Source organism: Bufo bufo, chromosome 9 (genome assembly GCF_905171765.1).
Source record: "Bufo bufo chromosome 9, aBufBuf1.1, whole genome shotgun sequence".
Lineage (NCBI taxonomy): Eukaryota > Metazoa > Chordata > Amphibia > Anura > Bufonidae > Bufo > Bufo bufo.
In genome coordinates, this window is record NC_053397.1 from 45,950,702 (window position 1) to 45,966,638 (window position 15,937).

The window sequence follows — 15,937 nt, forward strand, 5'->3', positions numbered from 1 at the left end:
TAGACTATGGAAACACTAAAACATGATTTTTTTTGTTTCAAAAATGAAATCATTGTGTAAAACTTACATAAATAAAAAAAAAGTATACATATTAGGTATCGCCGTGTCCGTATCGACCGGCTCTATAAAAATATCACATGATCTAACCCCTCAGATGACCACCGTAAAAAAATTAAAATAAAAACGGTGTAAAAAAAGCCATTTTTTGTCATCTTACGTCACAAAAAGTGTAATAGCAAGCAATCAAAAAGTCATATGCACCCCAAAATAGATGCCAATCAAACCGTCATTTCATCCCGCAAAAAATGAGACCCTACTTAAGATAATCGCCCAAAAACTGAAAAAACTATGGCTCTTAGACTATGGAGACACTAAAACATTTTTTTTGTTTTAAAAATGAAATCATTGTGTAAAACTTACATAAATAAAAAAAATAGTATACATATTAGGTATCGCCACGTCCGTGACAACCTGCTCTATAAAATTACCACATGATCTAACCTGTCAGATGAATGTTGTCAATAACAAAAAATAAAAACGTGCCAAAAAATCTATTTCTTGTTACCTTGCCGCACAAAAAGTGTAATATAGAGCAACCAAAAATCATATGTACCCTAAACTAGTACCAACTAAACTGCCACCCTATCCCGTAGTTTCTAAAATGGGGTCACTTTTTTGGAGTTTCTACTCTAGGGGTGCATCAGGGGGGCTTCAAATGGGACATGGTGTAAAAAAAAACTGTGCAGCAAAATCTGCCTTCCAAAAACCGCATGGCGTTCCTTTCCTTCTGCGCCCTGCCGTGTGCCCGTACAGCAGTTTACGACCACATATGGGGTGTTTCTGTAAACTACAGAATCAGGGCCATAAATAATGAGTTTTGTTTGGCTGTTAACCCTTGCTTTGTAACTGGAAAAAAAATATTAAAATGGAAAATCTGCCAAAAAAGTGAAATTTTGAAATTGTATCTCTATTTTCCATTAAATCTTGTGCAACACCTAATGGGTTAACAAAGTTTGTAAAATCAGTTTTGAATACCTTGAGGGGTGTAGTTTCTTAGATGGGGTCACTTTTATGGAGTTTCTACTCCAGGGGTGCATAAGGGGGGCTTCAAATGGGACATGGTGCCAAAAAAACAGTCCAGCAAAATCAGCCCTCCAAAAACCAAACGGCGCACCTTTCACTCTACGCCCCGCTGTGTGCCCGTACAGTAGTTTACGGCCACATATGGGGTGTTTCTGTAAACAGCAGAGTCAGGGCAATAAAGATACAGTCTTGTTTGGCTGTTAACCCTTGATTTGTTAGTGGAAAAAATGGGTTAAAATGAAAAATTAGACAAAAAAATGAAATTCTCAAATTTCCTCCCCATTTGCCAATAACTCTTGTGCAACACCTAAAGGGTTAACAACGTATGCAAAATCAGTTTTGAATACCTTGAGGGGTGTAGTTTCTTAGATGGGGTCATTTTTGGGTGGTTTCTATAATGTAAGCCTCGCAAAGTGACTTGAGACCTGAACTGGTCCCTAAAAATTGAGTTTTTGTAAATTTCTGAAAAATTTCAAGATTTGCTTCTAAACTTCTAAGCCTTATAACATCCCCAAAAAATAAAATATCATTCCCAAATCAATTCTAACAAGAAGTAGACATATGGGGAATGTAAAGTCATCACAATTTTTTGGGGTATTACTATGTATTACAGAAGTAGAGAAACTGAAACTTTGAAATTTTAAAATTTTTCCAAATTTTTTGTTAAATTAGGTATTTTTTGGTGCAAAAAAAATAATTTTTTTGACTTCATTTTACCAGTGTCATGAAGTACAATATGTGACGAAAAAACAATCTCAGAACGGCCTGGATAAGTCAAAGCGTTTTAAAGTTATCAGCACTTAAAGGGACTCTGGTCAGATTTTCAAAAAATGGCCTGGTCCTTAAGGTGTAAAAAGGCTGTGTCCTTAAGGGGTTAAGTAAGTCTCTCAGTTCTGCACTAGTGTATCTTCACAAGGAGATATAGTACCACCTTAATCCTGACCTAGGCCTCTCACCCAGTTAAGCCAGTACTCTCTGCTGGGAACCGATAATGGGGCAGTCTCCCCAAAACAGTCTGCAGGTGAGGTACTGGCTTAAATATTATCTAAGTCATGTCTCATAGTCCATTTTAAAAGGTCGAATGTTGACTTATAGGAAAGCTACCTTCCATCTGGTGGCAGTATCGGCAGAGCTTGCTTACAGCTCATTTGCATATCTTCCCAGAATTCCAGAGGAGCGTTGCCTGGCCTATAAGACTCCTCGCGCCATTTAGGCGCTCTCTATAAGCTTTATGACATGAAACTTGAGAAATGAGCATAACTAACAGTGTGCTACATATAACATTTTTTTTTTTTTTTTTTTTTTTGCAGGCATTAGATGGGCAAAATATATACAATGCTTGTTGTACCCTCCGGATCGATTTTTCCAAGCTGGTGAACCTAAATGTGAAGTACAACAATGACAAAAGTCGAGACTATACACGACCAGACTTGCCGTCTGGGGATGGGCAGCCTGCATTAGATCCAGCTATAGCTGCGGCTTTTGCCAAGGAAACATCCCTCCTAGGTATGCCTTTCAAATGTCTTTCCACATTAGTGGAGTCCCAAACCTACTCGTATCTTACGTTGCTTTTACCTTATACAGCTTTCTTCTCCATGATCTGATAGTTTTCTGTGCTGTATGGCAATGTTTTATGTGGCTGCAGTTCTGCTCCAGATCCCTGATGTTAACCTAATATGGTGTGCTTACATAAATGAAGACTGATGTAAACTGTTCTGTGCATCTGGAAATATTCACCCCATCCCCTCAGGACAACTGCGTTTAAACAGTGATATTTAAAACCAGGCTGTGTAGATGGGTGCCCTCGTAAACCACAAATTTCATACAGCACAGTCTGCTTAGTATCAGAGCTGACCGCAGGCCACAGAAGAGCTTTACAGACACAATTTCCAGGGCTTCTCAATAGCTGACGGTGTCTGTATGGACATGCACTAACAATTCCAGGGGGTAGGGGGGTTCTATTCTTGATTCCTTCATTACTAATCTTTTGTTATCTTCGAGGCTTAAAGGCAAGTTTACCAAAATCTGTTGAAAATGCCTATAGTTTGACATTAGAATCCTAGTGTAAATTATATTAAATAAGACTACTACTCCAATACATTCAGCTCAGCCTCGCTCTTGGTGCAGAATCATGAAAGGACAGCTTGTTTTCAGGGGCAGCTTAGACGAGTATGTGTAAGTCAGCATGATGTCTGCATATGGAAGTGAATGAAAAGCTATGGGAAGAGACAGATTCCAACCTCCTATTCACTATCACTACTGAAGCTTGGTGAGCACTGAAAGGTGTTATCCCACAAACAGCATTTATCACCTATTTGCAGGATAGGCGACAAATGTAGGATTGCTTTGCCTGCTGAGACCCCCAGTGGTCCTCACAATGGGGTTCCTTGAAGGGGTCTTCTGCTTTTGCTATATCAGTGACTTATGCTTTAATATAGGTCATCAATATCCGATCAGTAGGGACCTGATTGCCGGCACCCATGGGAAGGGAATGCAGCGCTCATACAAGAGCTGTTGTCCTTTTTGTTGACCTGCTCGCCGTTGACATTGCAGTGGCAAGCAGGTGTAATCCGTTCACTTCACTTGAATAGGAGGGAAAGTCCGAATGAAATTTAATGGGTTGGCAGAGCTGTAATTACACCTGCTCCCCTTTAAAGGGGTTTTGCTATCACAGACAATGGGGGCATATCACCAGGATATCCTACCTCTGGGACCCGCACCTACACGAAGAACAGAGCGGGGAACATTGTGAAGGGTGCACTGCGCATGTGCAGCCGCCCTCCATTCATTTCTATGGGGCTGCCGAAAATAGCTGAGCACTGGCTCGGCCATTTCCGTCGGCCCCATAGAAATTAATGGGAGCGGGAGTCGCGCATGCGCAGTGCACTAACATTCACTTGTATGGGAGCAGTGCTTGGTGGTGGCCGGACCCTGGGAAACCCAGGGTTCTCCAGCCACAACTCTCCCCGCTCCGTTCTTGTTGTAGAGGTGGGACCCGCACCTATCAGACAATGGGCACCTATCTAGTGATATGCCCCCATTGTCTGTGAGGGGAATACCCCTTTAAGTCTTCTGCTTGAGTACAGTGTACTGTCTGTGTTTGTTCACTGCTGCATTCACTTTTATAAGACTACAAAGTCCATTGATTGGCTGCACCAGTATACAGTATGTCATGGCTGCAGCCTGGTGGAGAGGACGTATCGGTGGAGCTCAATTAGAGGGAGGTAAAATAAGTTGTGCTTTTTTTTTTTTTTTTTTTTTCTTACTTTAGGTTAGAACTATAACATAAGATCTCAGACAACCCCTCTTAGTTTCTGTCCATGCTTCGGGGGGGGGGGGGGAGATTATGAATAAGGGCCCTGTTAGACTCTGCCTCTTCCCGTAGCTTTTTCATTTTCATCATTCTGCAGGTTAAAAAAAAAAAGATTTTTAGTGAGATTTTGTTCACGTATGTTTCAATTTTGCAGCGGTTCCTGGTGCACTAAGCCCATTAGGAATGACCAATGCAGCTGCTGCTGCAGCCGCCGCCGCCGCGGGCCGTGTTGGCATGCATGGTGTTACAACGGGTGGCAACACTGTTCTTCTTGTAAGCAATCTGAATGAAGAGGTCAGTGACATAAATTCAAGTTAAATGTGTGTAATCATGACTACTCTGCTTTTTTTTTTTTTATTATATATTTTTATAACATTCAGTCCTTATTTCATTATTTGCTAAAACTTTTTACTTTGCGCTATTGTACTAACGTGGAAAAACTTACACAGGTGAAGTGGAGTTATCGTGAATGCAGTAGAAAGGTCGCCATGACCAGGGCGCAGTTATGGTTATCCTGAAACCTCTGGTCCTGTTTTTAGTTTCTCTGTTTATTGTATTGACCACATCATCTGTATGAGTTCTTACCATGCTTGTGTTTTTTTCTTTTTCCTCCATTTGATTTATTTTCCATCAGTTACCTTTTTACTATATTCTCCATATGTGCTTTTTTTTTATTTTTTATTATTTCTACAAATCTCGATTTGTATCAACTGCTCTAATACATTTTTCTTTCAAGGTTCTCCCAAAGATTTTGATGAAGCTCTCTTCCTGTCTTAGTAATCTCTTATTCTTTCCAGTATCTGGCCACACTCTCACCTTCTCTGTCGCTGTATCTATCTCTGAGACCTGTCTCTCCTGGCAGTACTGCCATAGTTGCGCTCTCTCCTTCATTTCTGTTTGGATGCTGAGTATACTGGATGAAATGTGGGAAGTTTGATGACATTCCCTGATGGCTGTTTTCTCACGTTCTGTTTCCTGTGTCGCCACATTTTAGATTGACGGCGAGCGACTTGCTGCTTTCCAGGCCTTGCTTTCAGAGGCTTAGATCCTGGAGGGGCGCAAGTTGTTTTCCTTCATTCTAAAAGGTCTGTCCATTTCTGTGCCAATTCTGGGAAGCATAGGTCACGTCTCGTCATTTTACATTGTCTAAAATAATTAGCCAGCCATCCACGTTTGACACTTCCTACTCATTTCAAAGCCAGCCATGCTTTATGCATTAAAATGTAAAACATAGTTTGTTTCTACAGCATGCCTCCCAACGTCAAACCAGATTAGTACTGTGAACTCTGATGAATGTGTTTTGGTTTTTTTCCCCCCCATATTTGTCTTGGATGACTACATTTTAGTTTTTCTTGTACAGTACATAAGCCAACCATTATTCTGACCAAACTCCTGCATTTCCTTTGTACTGACCTTTATTTTATTTTCTCCCTTCTTTTTTCTTTTTGTTGTGCATCATCTCCCAACCCCTCTCCCCCCTTTACATCCTCCTCCTCCTCCTTGTGTGTGACGTTCCTCCTGTTACTTATTGTTTTCCAACTACTGCTGTCAAACTTTTCCCATCTTATGTGTCTGTCTTTACCCCCCACTTCCTTTTCTCCTCCCCCCCCTTCCTTTTCCCCTCCCCTCTCCTTGTGTTCATGCTTCTTTGCTTGAACAATATGTTCCTCGGACCAACTTGCCCCAATTAACTGCCTTGAACCATGATCCATGACCACCTTCACCATTCTACGGGAACCACCCTTCGTTATGGATGATCTGTTCATCTCCGCTCTTCCTCGACTCTTCTCTCTTCTTGTCTTACGCTGCTTGCTCTTCTCTCCTTCTAAAGATGGTTTCGCCCCAAAGTCTGTTTACCCTCTTCGGTATGTTATTGTTAGCACTGTACTTTTATTATTAATTTCATTTTTATTTCACCTTTTTTTTTTTTTTTTTTTTTTTTTTTTGTAGCTAGCACTTTGGTGTAATTTTCAATAGTAATTTTTTTATTTTTATTTATTTTTTCTTACAATTTGTTTCTCTTATCATTGCTTTCTTTATTTAAAAACTCACCATAGTTGAAATTATTTTAATGCATGTGAATTTATTTTGCATGGTATTTTATTAATTAAATTATTTTTTTTATTTGTCATTCACATAGGTTTGAGGGTATATCAAATATTTTCTTATCCAAAAATTCACTGTTCAAGATCTGTCATTCTTGTGTATGTTAGGCCTGTTTGAATGGTCCTTTTGGTGTCTGGTTGTTTCATTTGACCTTTCAAATTTAAACTTTGCAACCAAACTCCTACTTGCCATTTACCCTCTTGTGTTTGAATTTTAATAAAAGGTGTCTATGGCGATGTGCAGCGAGTGAAGATTTTATACAATAAGAAAGACAGTGCTCTTATACAGATGGCTGATGGCAACCAGTCACAGCTGGGTAAGATGTGTCTTTTTGCATTAAGCTCTTAAAAGAACGTCCAGAAGCTAAATAAATATAATTTTAATGTTATTTTTCTAAATGGAAACCTGTTAAATGCCCCGTGTTTTGAGATGATTTTCCTGGAGTTGTGAAAGATAAGGTAAAGTAAAGGTCATCAAGTAATGTGTTTATGCCTCCTTCGTCACAATTCGAGGCAGGGATAAACTGAGAAGACTTCACGGCCTTGTCAAATCTAGGAAAAGCTTATTTGGAACCCTTCTTGCCATAATTCATGGTTTAGCAGAGCTATGTTTGTCATTATGCTCAGGTTATTAATGTTAGATATTTTGATAGATCCTGATCAGTTCCTTTAAATGTCATGCAATGTCTGTACCAAAGTTTCATTTTTATTATAGTGGAGAACTGTTTGTGTCTCTCTCTCTAGAGCAGTAGCACGCATCCCTTTTTATTTTTTATTTTTTTATTATACTCAACTTATATAACTTTGCTACTATATTCCACATCACACTGTCCCCCAATGGGGCAGGTCCCCACAGAAGGAAACTGGAGAACCCGGAGGAAACCCATGGGGAGAACATACAAACTCCATGCAGATGATGTCCTTGGACAGATTCGAACCCTGGACTCCAGCACTGCAGGCCGACAGTGCTAACCAATGAGCCACCATGTTGCCCATCGTTTTCTACCATTCCATTCACTTCTATGGGACAGAGCGATATCTATGTCAATACCATAGAAGTGAATGGGGCCGTGGACTGGCTAACGCTCTGCTGTTCCATTCAGATAGGGAAACCTTGATTCTGAGGAATGCTGTGGGTCCCAGTGACTTGACCACACTCTTATATTACTTTTTTGTAGGATAACTTTTTTTTTTTTTTAAGTTTGACTGACCTTTTACATAATTTTTCAGAATAAGTTGCCATGTGGGTGTACATGAAGAATGCCACTATTTCTGGACATTATTATACTTTTGTCAAGCATATTTAAAATAATTTCCTCCACAATCTGAAATTATCAACTTTGTTAGAGCTGTCGGGTGGAAACTGGCTGATCATCGTGTCCCACAACAGCGGATGTGGATAAAGAGCTGTACCTGTTCACTAATTGTCTGTAGCACACCCTCCAAAGCATCAGAACATTACACAGCAGAACTGAGCAGCTTAGGCGTGAATATAGCAGTGAAATAAGACAGTCAATCACTTACAAGTCGCTCCTCATTCTTTCTGCTTGTGCGTGTGCAGCAGGGCCTCCATCTACCTCTCCTCCTCCCCCTCCCCTCTCCATAGACTTCTATGTAATCTGATCCTTCACTGCGCAAACGGCACATCTTCAAGTGGTGATTTGACATTTAGAGAAGGAGGGGGAGCAGGAGAGGACCCTGACAACAGAAGAAAGCATCTTTCTCTGATGAGATGTATTACAAAGTTTCTTGTGTTTGCCTATACTATTCCTTATGGGGAAAAAAAACATGAAACAGCTTGAAGGACTTTTTTTTTTTTTTTTCTGTATTGATTTCTTGATGTATTTTCAGCCTCTTTTTTTTTTTTTTTACTTTTGGCACTTGGGTCATGTGACCCGATGAGACTAATCCTACAGCGTCTGCCGTATGGACAGGATGTCGGTTTCTTTTCACTCCTATGAAACCGACACTGAGGCTCTCATAGCGAAGAATAGAGAATCTGACTTCCTGTCCACGTAGCAGACTTTGTGAGAGTCAGCGAATCTCATCAGGGTTCTATGATCTAACTGGCAAATGTGACGTAAGCTGGAAATACATTAATAAGTCCATATGTAGGCTTGTTAAACAAGCAGTTATGTACAGCAGCACATTTACAGATGGGAAGATAGTGGGGAAAAAAATCATTTAGAGGGTTTACCTCTTTAGACTATTTTTAATCTGTCTACTTAAAGCACTTTTCTCAAGGTATTTGAGTAAGGTATTACAGGAAGACGCAACTCCTGGGATGAAGGCAGGGTGTCTTCTTGTACAAAGCAATATTTTCATTTTTTTTTTTTTTTTTTTGGAATACATGACCTGGAAAGGGATTTTTCTGTCTGCTGAATTAATGATCCTGGAAGTGTAGATCCTGGAATAGGCTGTTCATTAATGATGCATACTAGGAGAAGCTTTGTGGGTATGGAACACGACACATGAAGACTTATAGCCTACCAATGAAAATGGCAGAAATGAGGCAGGTATAGTGCTAGAGCATAGGGTTTTTTATAGCATCTTTCGTTACAACAGAAACGTGCTAAATATACTTTAAGGGGTTTTCCATTGTCTGTTAACCATCCTCCATACACTGTAATGTGCAGCGATTTCTCGCTTTAAAATAGTGTCTTTAGGTAGATTGCCGCTTTTACCCTCTCCGGGAATCCAGTCACGTGAACCCTTCCGCTGTGCTTTCTGCTGCTTCCTCTGACGTCACGTGTGGGTCTGGTGCTGGAGACTGACCGCCCATCTAATACACATTGGGAGGGTTTAAAGCAGGTTCCTCTGATTCTCTGTAGTGAAGTTGGGAAATGATGGCCCTACAGAGAGTGCAAAGAAGTGCAAAGATATGGAGGATGGTTGACTATGAACAAAAAAAGTCCTGCATCAAATACAAAGATGAAGTGAAGCAAATATTTTGTACATTTCCCTCAAACCCCCTTACTAATAGCCAGCACACACCCTTCTTAACTTTGTGGGGGGGGGGGGGGGAGAGATTAGTTATAGCTATACACTGAAAGCTACATTTCCAGTGATGCCCCCTCTACTATTCTCTTTGTAGCATCACCCAGTGTGCAGAATTTCAGAAGGTTCATGCTCTCAGAGCGTGTATTGGAGCTAGTGCAACACAGAAACCTAGCCCTGCCACAATATAAGCAAGCCCAACTATTAATTTTCCTTTTAATCTTTTAACTAGGTAGAATATGACCATATAGACTTTTAAATGCGCTTGTTACACTGTGTGCTATGTGAAATAACCTGAAATTATGAGTAAGCTACCCGTGACTGTATTCAAATTGTTGTCTTTATGTACAGCTGCAATATATATATATATTTTTTTTTGGTCAGCTATGAGTCACCTTAATGGACAGAAGATGTACGGAAAGATTATCAGGGTTACATTGTCCAAGCATCAGACAGTGCAGCTACCTCGAGAAGGGCTGGATGATCAAGGGCTAACAAAGGATTTTGGCAACTCTCAGCTACATCGTTTCAAAAAGCCCGGTTCTAAAAATTTTCAGAATATCTTCCCACCTTCTGCAACTCTTCATTTGTCGAACATTCCGTAAGTCAATGTCCATGTTGTGGCCATGTTTCATCTGGTCTTGTAGTTGTTATATTTTAATAGTTTTGGGATGTTTTCATGGCTGCAGAACAAAATGGGAGAGAAATGTAGAAAAATAAACTTCATTGTTATTGCTTTTTTAATATATATTTCTTTCCTGTAGGCAAACCATTACTGAAGACGACTTGCGCACACTTTTTACAAACACAGGGGGAACTGTTAAAGCTTTCAAATTTTTTCAGTAAGTTAATTTAATTTCTAGACTGAAAACAACAACCTTCATATGAGAGCCAGTACCTCCAGTTAAGTACATGGTTTAGAGTATTCAGAATATCAGCCGGCATTAGGCTTTTTTTTTCATGTATCCTATGATTAATGTTTAACCCCTTAAGGACTCGGCCTTATTTCACCTTTGCAAATCTGACCAGTGTCACTTTAAGTGCTGATAACTTTAAAACGCTTTGACTTATCCAGGCCATTCTGAGATAGTTTTTTCGTCACATATTGTACTTCATGACACTGGTAAAATGAAGTAAAAAAAAAAAACATTTTTATTTATAAAAAAAATACCAAATTTACCAAAAATTTGTAAAAAAAATTCATGTTTGGATCATTTTGGGAATGATATTTTATTTTTTGGGGATGTTACAAGGCTTAGAGGGAGTTTAGAAGCAAATCTTGAAATTTTTCAGAAATTTTTAGGGACCAGTTCAGGTCTGAAGTCACTTTGCGAGGCTTACATAATAGAAACCACCCAAAAATGACCCCATTTAAAAACTACACCCCTCAAGGTATTTAAAACTGATTTTACAAACTTTGTTAACCCTTTAGGTGTTCCACAAGAATTAATGGAAAATAGAGATACAATTTCAAAATTTCCCTTTTTTGGCAGATTTTCCATTTTAATATTTTTTTTCCAGTTACAAAGCAAGGGTTAACAACCAAACTCAATATTTATGGCCCTGATTCTGTAGTGTACAGAAACACCCCATATGTGGTTGTAAACTACAGTACGGGCACACGGAAGGGCGCAGAAGGAAAGAAATGCCATACGGTTTATGAAAGGCAGATTTTGCAGGACTGGTTTTTTTGACACCATGTCCCATTTGAAGCCCCCTCCCCCCCCCCTGATGCACCCCTAGAGTAGAAACTCTAAAAAAAAAAAAAAAAAAAAAAAAAAAAAAGTGCCCCCATTTTAGAAACTACGGGATAGGGTGGCAGTATTGTTGGTACTAGTTTAGGGTACATATGATTTTTGGTTGCTCTATATTGCACTTTTTGTGAGGCAAGATAACAAGAAATAGCTGTTTTGGCACCGTTTTTTTATTTTTTGTTATTTACAACATTTATCTGACAGGTTAGATAATGTGATATTTTTATAGACCAGGTTGTCACGGATGCGGCGATACCTAATATGTATACTTTTTATTTATTTATGTAAGTTTTACACAATAATATCATTTTTGAAACAAAAAAAATGATGTTCTAGTGTCTCCATATTCTGAGCCATAGTTTTTTTTTTTTGGGCGATTGTCTCAGGTAGGGGCTCATTTTTTTGCGGGATGAGGTGACTGTTTGGTACTATTTTGGTGGGCAAACGCCTTTTTGATCGCTTACTGTTGTACTTTTTGTGATGTAAGGTGACAAAAAAATTGTTTATTTAGCACAGTTTATATTTTTTATTTTTTACGGTGTTCATCTGAGGGGTTAGGTCATGTGATAGGTTTATAGAGCCGGTCGATACGGACGCGGCAATACCTAATATGTATACTTTCTCTCCCCCCCCCCCCCCCTATTTTTTACCAATATTTTTTTTAACTTTATTTAGGGAAAATGACGTTTTTGTTTATTTTTACTTGAAACTTTTTTAAAACAATTTGGGGAAAAACTTTATTTTTTCAACTTTTTTTTTTTTTCACCTAATTTTTTTGTCCCACTTTGGGATTTGAACTTTTGGGGGTCTAATCCTTTACAATGCATTCCAATACTTCTGGACCTCCCCCGCGCATTTAGCCGAGGTGCCTGCTCAATGATTTGTCATGGGTCCCTAAGGGGTTAAAGAGGACCTTTCAGCTTTCCAGACATGTCTGCTAATAGTAGAACTCCTGCAAAAAATGTTTATTCTCTGACCTGTTAGAAAGGTGCATGATGTAATCTGTAGTGAATGTAATCTTCTCATCAGTGACTGTATTTGTGAGTTATCCCCTCTCTCCTAATTGTAGCTGTGTCATGTGACCAACTCTCTGATCTCCAACTGACACAGGACAGGAAGTCGGTTCCTTCTCCATTTATTCCCATCAGACTGACATTGAGGCTCCCATAGGAATACATAGAGAAACTGACTTCCTGTCCACACATGTTATTTGGAAAGTCTGATTGCTGGTCACATGACATAGCTGAGAGCTCACGAATACAGATACTGGTAAGAAGATTACATGTTTCTTTCTAGCAGGTCAGAGAATAAAATGGTTTGCGGGCGTTCTTCAAGTACACTAATGCAATCTTCAAGTGTACTTGGTTATTATTTGAGTACAAAGCCTTCCTTTTTTAAGCATCCTGTTAAATGTTTTAGGAATCCACTGTGAAATTACCATTAATTTTTTTTTTTTTTCCCCCCTCCTGAATTTTTAGGGACCATAAAATGGCCCTCCTTCAGATGTCCACTGTGGAAGAAGCTATACAGGCACTGATTGACCTCCACAATTACAACATTGGTGATAATCACCATCTGAGAGTTTCATTCTCCAAATCAACTATTTAAAAGACCAGAGAGGAGGATGAAAAATAAAAAAAAGCGTCTGGTGTTGTTGCATTGTTCAGTGTGTTGTCACCAATAGACTGTTCAGAAAAGTGGGGACCAGACTCTATTTTGTTCTTCACTCTGTTATCATTCCTTGGTTCTTTATATAAATGATTGATTTAAACCGCAGTTAACATTTAGCTGCAGATTGTGCACGGTGACTAGGGAAGCCATTTGTGTTTAAGTTTCCATTTCAATTTTCTTTTTCTTTTTTTTTTTTTCTCTCCATGGACATGTGCCTTATGAAAATGTGTATTTTGTTTTTCCTTACGTGCTACCATTTTAGAACACAGGAGAATCCTCATGGGCACATTGTTACATTAAGCACCAGGAGTTGTGTAAAAAGGTTAAGTTTTGATTCATCTGCCATTTTCATTTTTCCTTTTCCCCTCCCTCTGCCCCTGTTAATTGCCTTTGTTCCATTTTGTAGGTTTCTTTGTTTACTGTCAGAGGACTAAATTTTTTTATTTTATTTTTTTGACTGTGAGAAAGATCCCTAAAGTGTTGACCACGGTATAGAAAACCTTAACCTTTTGTACACTCTTGTGAGACGTATCATTTAAATGTCGGCACTAAAGTAATGTCTTGTTTGTGGCTGAATATTTTCTGTAGTTTTTGAAGTTGACATGACTGATGTGCATTTACCTATATATTGCCATCTTCTGTTTGTAAATTCTACTTGGATATAGTTGTGGATTTTCTGAGCATGTGCAGACCGGTCAAGCAATTTCCGAAACTGGCGCATGTATTTTTACTATGGCAGGGGGAGCCTTTGACAAGTGAAGAGAATAGTGGCAGTTTTTGATAACTGACAACCAGGTGGGACCAAAGTTTATGTGCCTTTAGTCTTAATTTTTTTCCCTTGCATTGTAATATTATGTTTTAATAAAGAACAGAAATATTTTGTATTTAGAAACAGACCTGACTTATAGACATGGCTCAGAATCTACAGGCTGCAGTCAGGGGAGCGGCTCATCTTTTCAGCGATTCGCTACCTTGACTGTGTGCAGGACAAGTACATTTTTCAAATTGATGTATTTGGTTAAAATCCATAGATTCTGTTTATGTAGGAAATAAATGGTCATGTATATTTTCTATTAGTTAAGTTTTTACATCTTTAGAAATGTAAAATTCAGTCTAGTTTGGTTGCGGCACAATTAAAAATTAATTTTCTAACAAAGTTGGAAGGTTTGACGGTGGTTTTGATTTCATCTTGTGTGTATTCTGCTTACCTCTGTAGCATGCTCAATAAACACTTCTGTAGCTCTGTATTCTCTCTTCTGTCTCTCTCGCTGCCTCTTCTTTCCTCAGCTCTGTTTCTTTCTACTATTTTTCTAAATTCTCTTCCAGGGTGGGAAACATTACAATTTTACTTAACTGGCATAAAAAAAGGCTTTTATTACCCTAAAGTCAATAACACACATTTGTTGAGAATGAAAGATTTGAACCAAGCAACTCACACTTAATTCTCTTCCACTGTTTTCCAATCTCATGCTTTTACAGACCATTCCTATTGGATTTTAAATGAGAGGCCACTGATAAGGTTCCCTGCACAACGCTGGGATCCGCATCCCTTAATTTAAATGGCGCTGCTGTTCAGGAAAGATTGCAGAGGTGCGGTCAGACCTCCACCAACCATAAAGTAATGGCATATCCTAGAAATATGCCGTTACTTTAAGGTAAAAGTAACCTAATTATTTTTGGACAATATTACCACTTAAGGGCGTTGCTTCAGCACCTAGAGGCTCGGTCTACGCACCCTTTGGCACGCCCAGGTCCAGTTGATTGACTTTCGAGTTCTCCTCCGTGTCCCGTATATCCTGCGCTGTCCCTTTTAGTATTCGGCGCAGTGAGTGAAGGACGCACTTCTGCTGCCGGCTTCCTTCTGCGCAGTGAGGAAGCAGAAGCGGGTCCTTCACTCACTGCGCCGAATACTAAAAGGAACGGCGCAGGCGAGAGGATTTACGGGACACTGAGGAGAATTTGAAAGTCAATCAACTGGACCTGGGCGTGCCAAAGGGTGCGTAGACCGAGCCTCTAGGTGCTGAAGCAACGCCCTAAAAGCACCTACAGGCTCATTAGCATATTTTAAAAGTCTTTATTTTAAGAGAACGGCGGCAGGGCGTTAAAGCATACTGTTATGTACTGCTGACATTGACATTAGCGATGTGCCAGTCAGCTACATAATGTTATTTCTCATGACAGAAACCCTTTAATTCTATATTTCCAAAATTGGCAAATTACTGGAAAGCCTATAATATGTGAATTCAAATTTACCTAAGAGCACATCAAATAAAGAATGTCTCATTCCATGAGGCAGCTGCAACTTTCTTGGATGCAGAAAGATACTTTTTGTTACCCTGCAGGCAAAAGGATACTTCCCTAGATGTAACAGTGCCGTAAGATGTGTTTCTTGGCAACCTCAAGGACAGTTTTCTTTTTTTATGATTGCAATTCAATAATTTTGGTCCAAAAATATTTATTTCAATTAGTCTTTATTAAAAAAAAAATCAACAGTGTTTGTTTTACAAGGTTAAGTTTGTCTGCGGAGTGTCCTTGCTTTCAGTTTCATGCTGAACCCGTCAGGTTGCTGCTCTGATGGCTCGATGTATGTATTATATCTGAACTCCTAAACGCTCATAGCTAATCTCTTATCAAACTGATACGAATATGGCTTAAGAATCATCTAGGAATTTGGTATTGATGGCCTATACTCAGGTTAGTTCATCAATATCAGATCAGCTGTTTGAAGAGGCCGCTGCCATCTATTCACCACTTACCAAGCATAGCGCTGTGCTTGGTATTGCTGCTCAGCCCTATTCACTTCAATGGGACTCATGACCAATGTAGAGTGAAATGACTGAACTAGTAAGGGGTCTGAATGCTCACCTAGCGCTGTGGCCTCTTTGAACAGCTGATATGCAGGGATTCCTGCGGATAGGTTATCAATATCAAGTTCCTGGGTTTATGAGCTGTCAGGAGTAAAAAGATAAGGGTTATACATCAAACCGCTCTGACGGGTTCAGTGTACAATTTAG

At 39.3% G+C, this 15,937-nt stretch overlaps 1 protein-coding gene across 1 annotated transcript in view; it reads left to right on the forward strand.

Annotated features, from left to right (window-relative positions):
• PTBP2 (polypyrimidine tract binding protein 2) overlaps window positions 1-14,106 on the forward strand; it is a 50,667-nt gene extending 36,561 nt beyond the window's left edge. Inside the window, exons 8-14 of the mRNA XM_040407204.1 lie at window positions 2,394-2,589; window positions 4,551-4,690; window positions 6,228-6,261; window positions 6,726-6,818; window positions 9,883-10,099; window positions 10,263-10,340; window positions 12,731-14,106. Coding sequence (XP_040263138.1) covers window positions 2,394-2,589; window positions 4,551-4,690; window positions 6,228-6,261; window positions 6,726-6,818; window positions 9,883-10,099; window positions 10,263-10,340; window positions 12,731-12,860 — 888 coding nt within the window. The 3' untranslated portion in view covers window positions 12,861-14,106. The remainder of the gene's footprint in view (window positions 1-2,393; window positions 2,590-4,550; window positions 4,691-6,227; window positions 6,262-6,725; window positions 6,819-9,882; window positions 10,100-10,262; window positions 10,341-12,730) is intronic.
• Window positions 14,107-15,937: the final 1,831 nt, after the last annotated feature.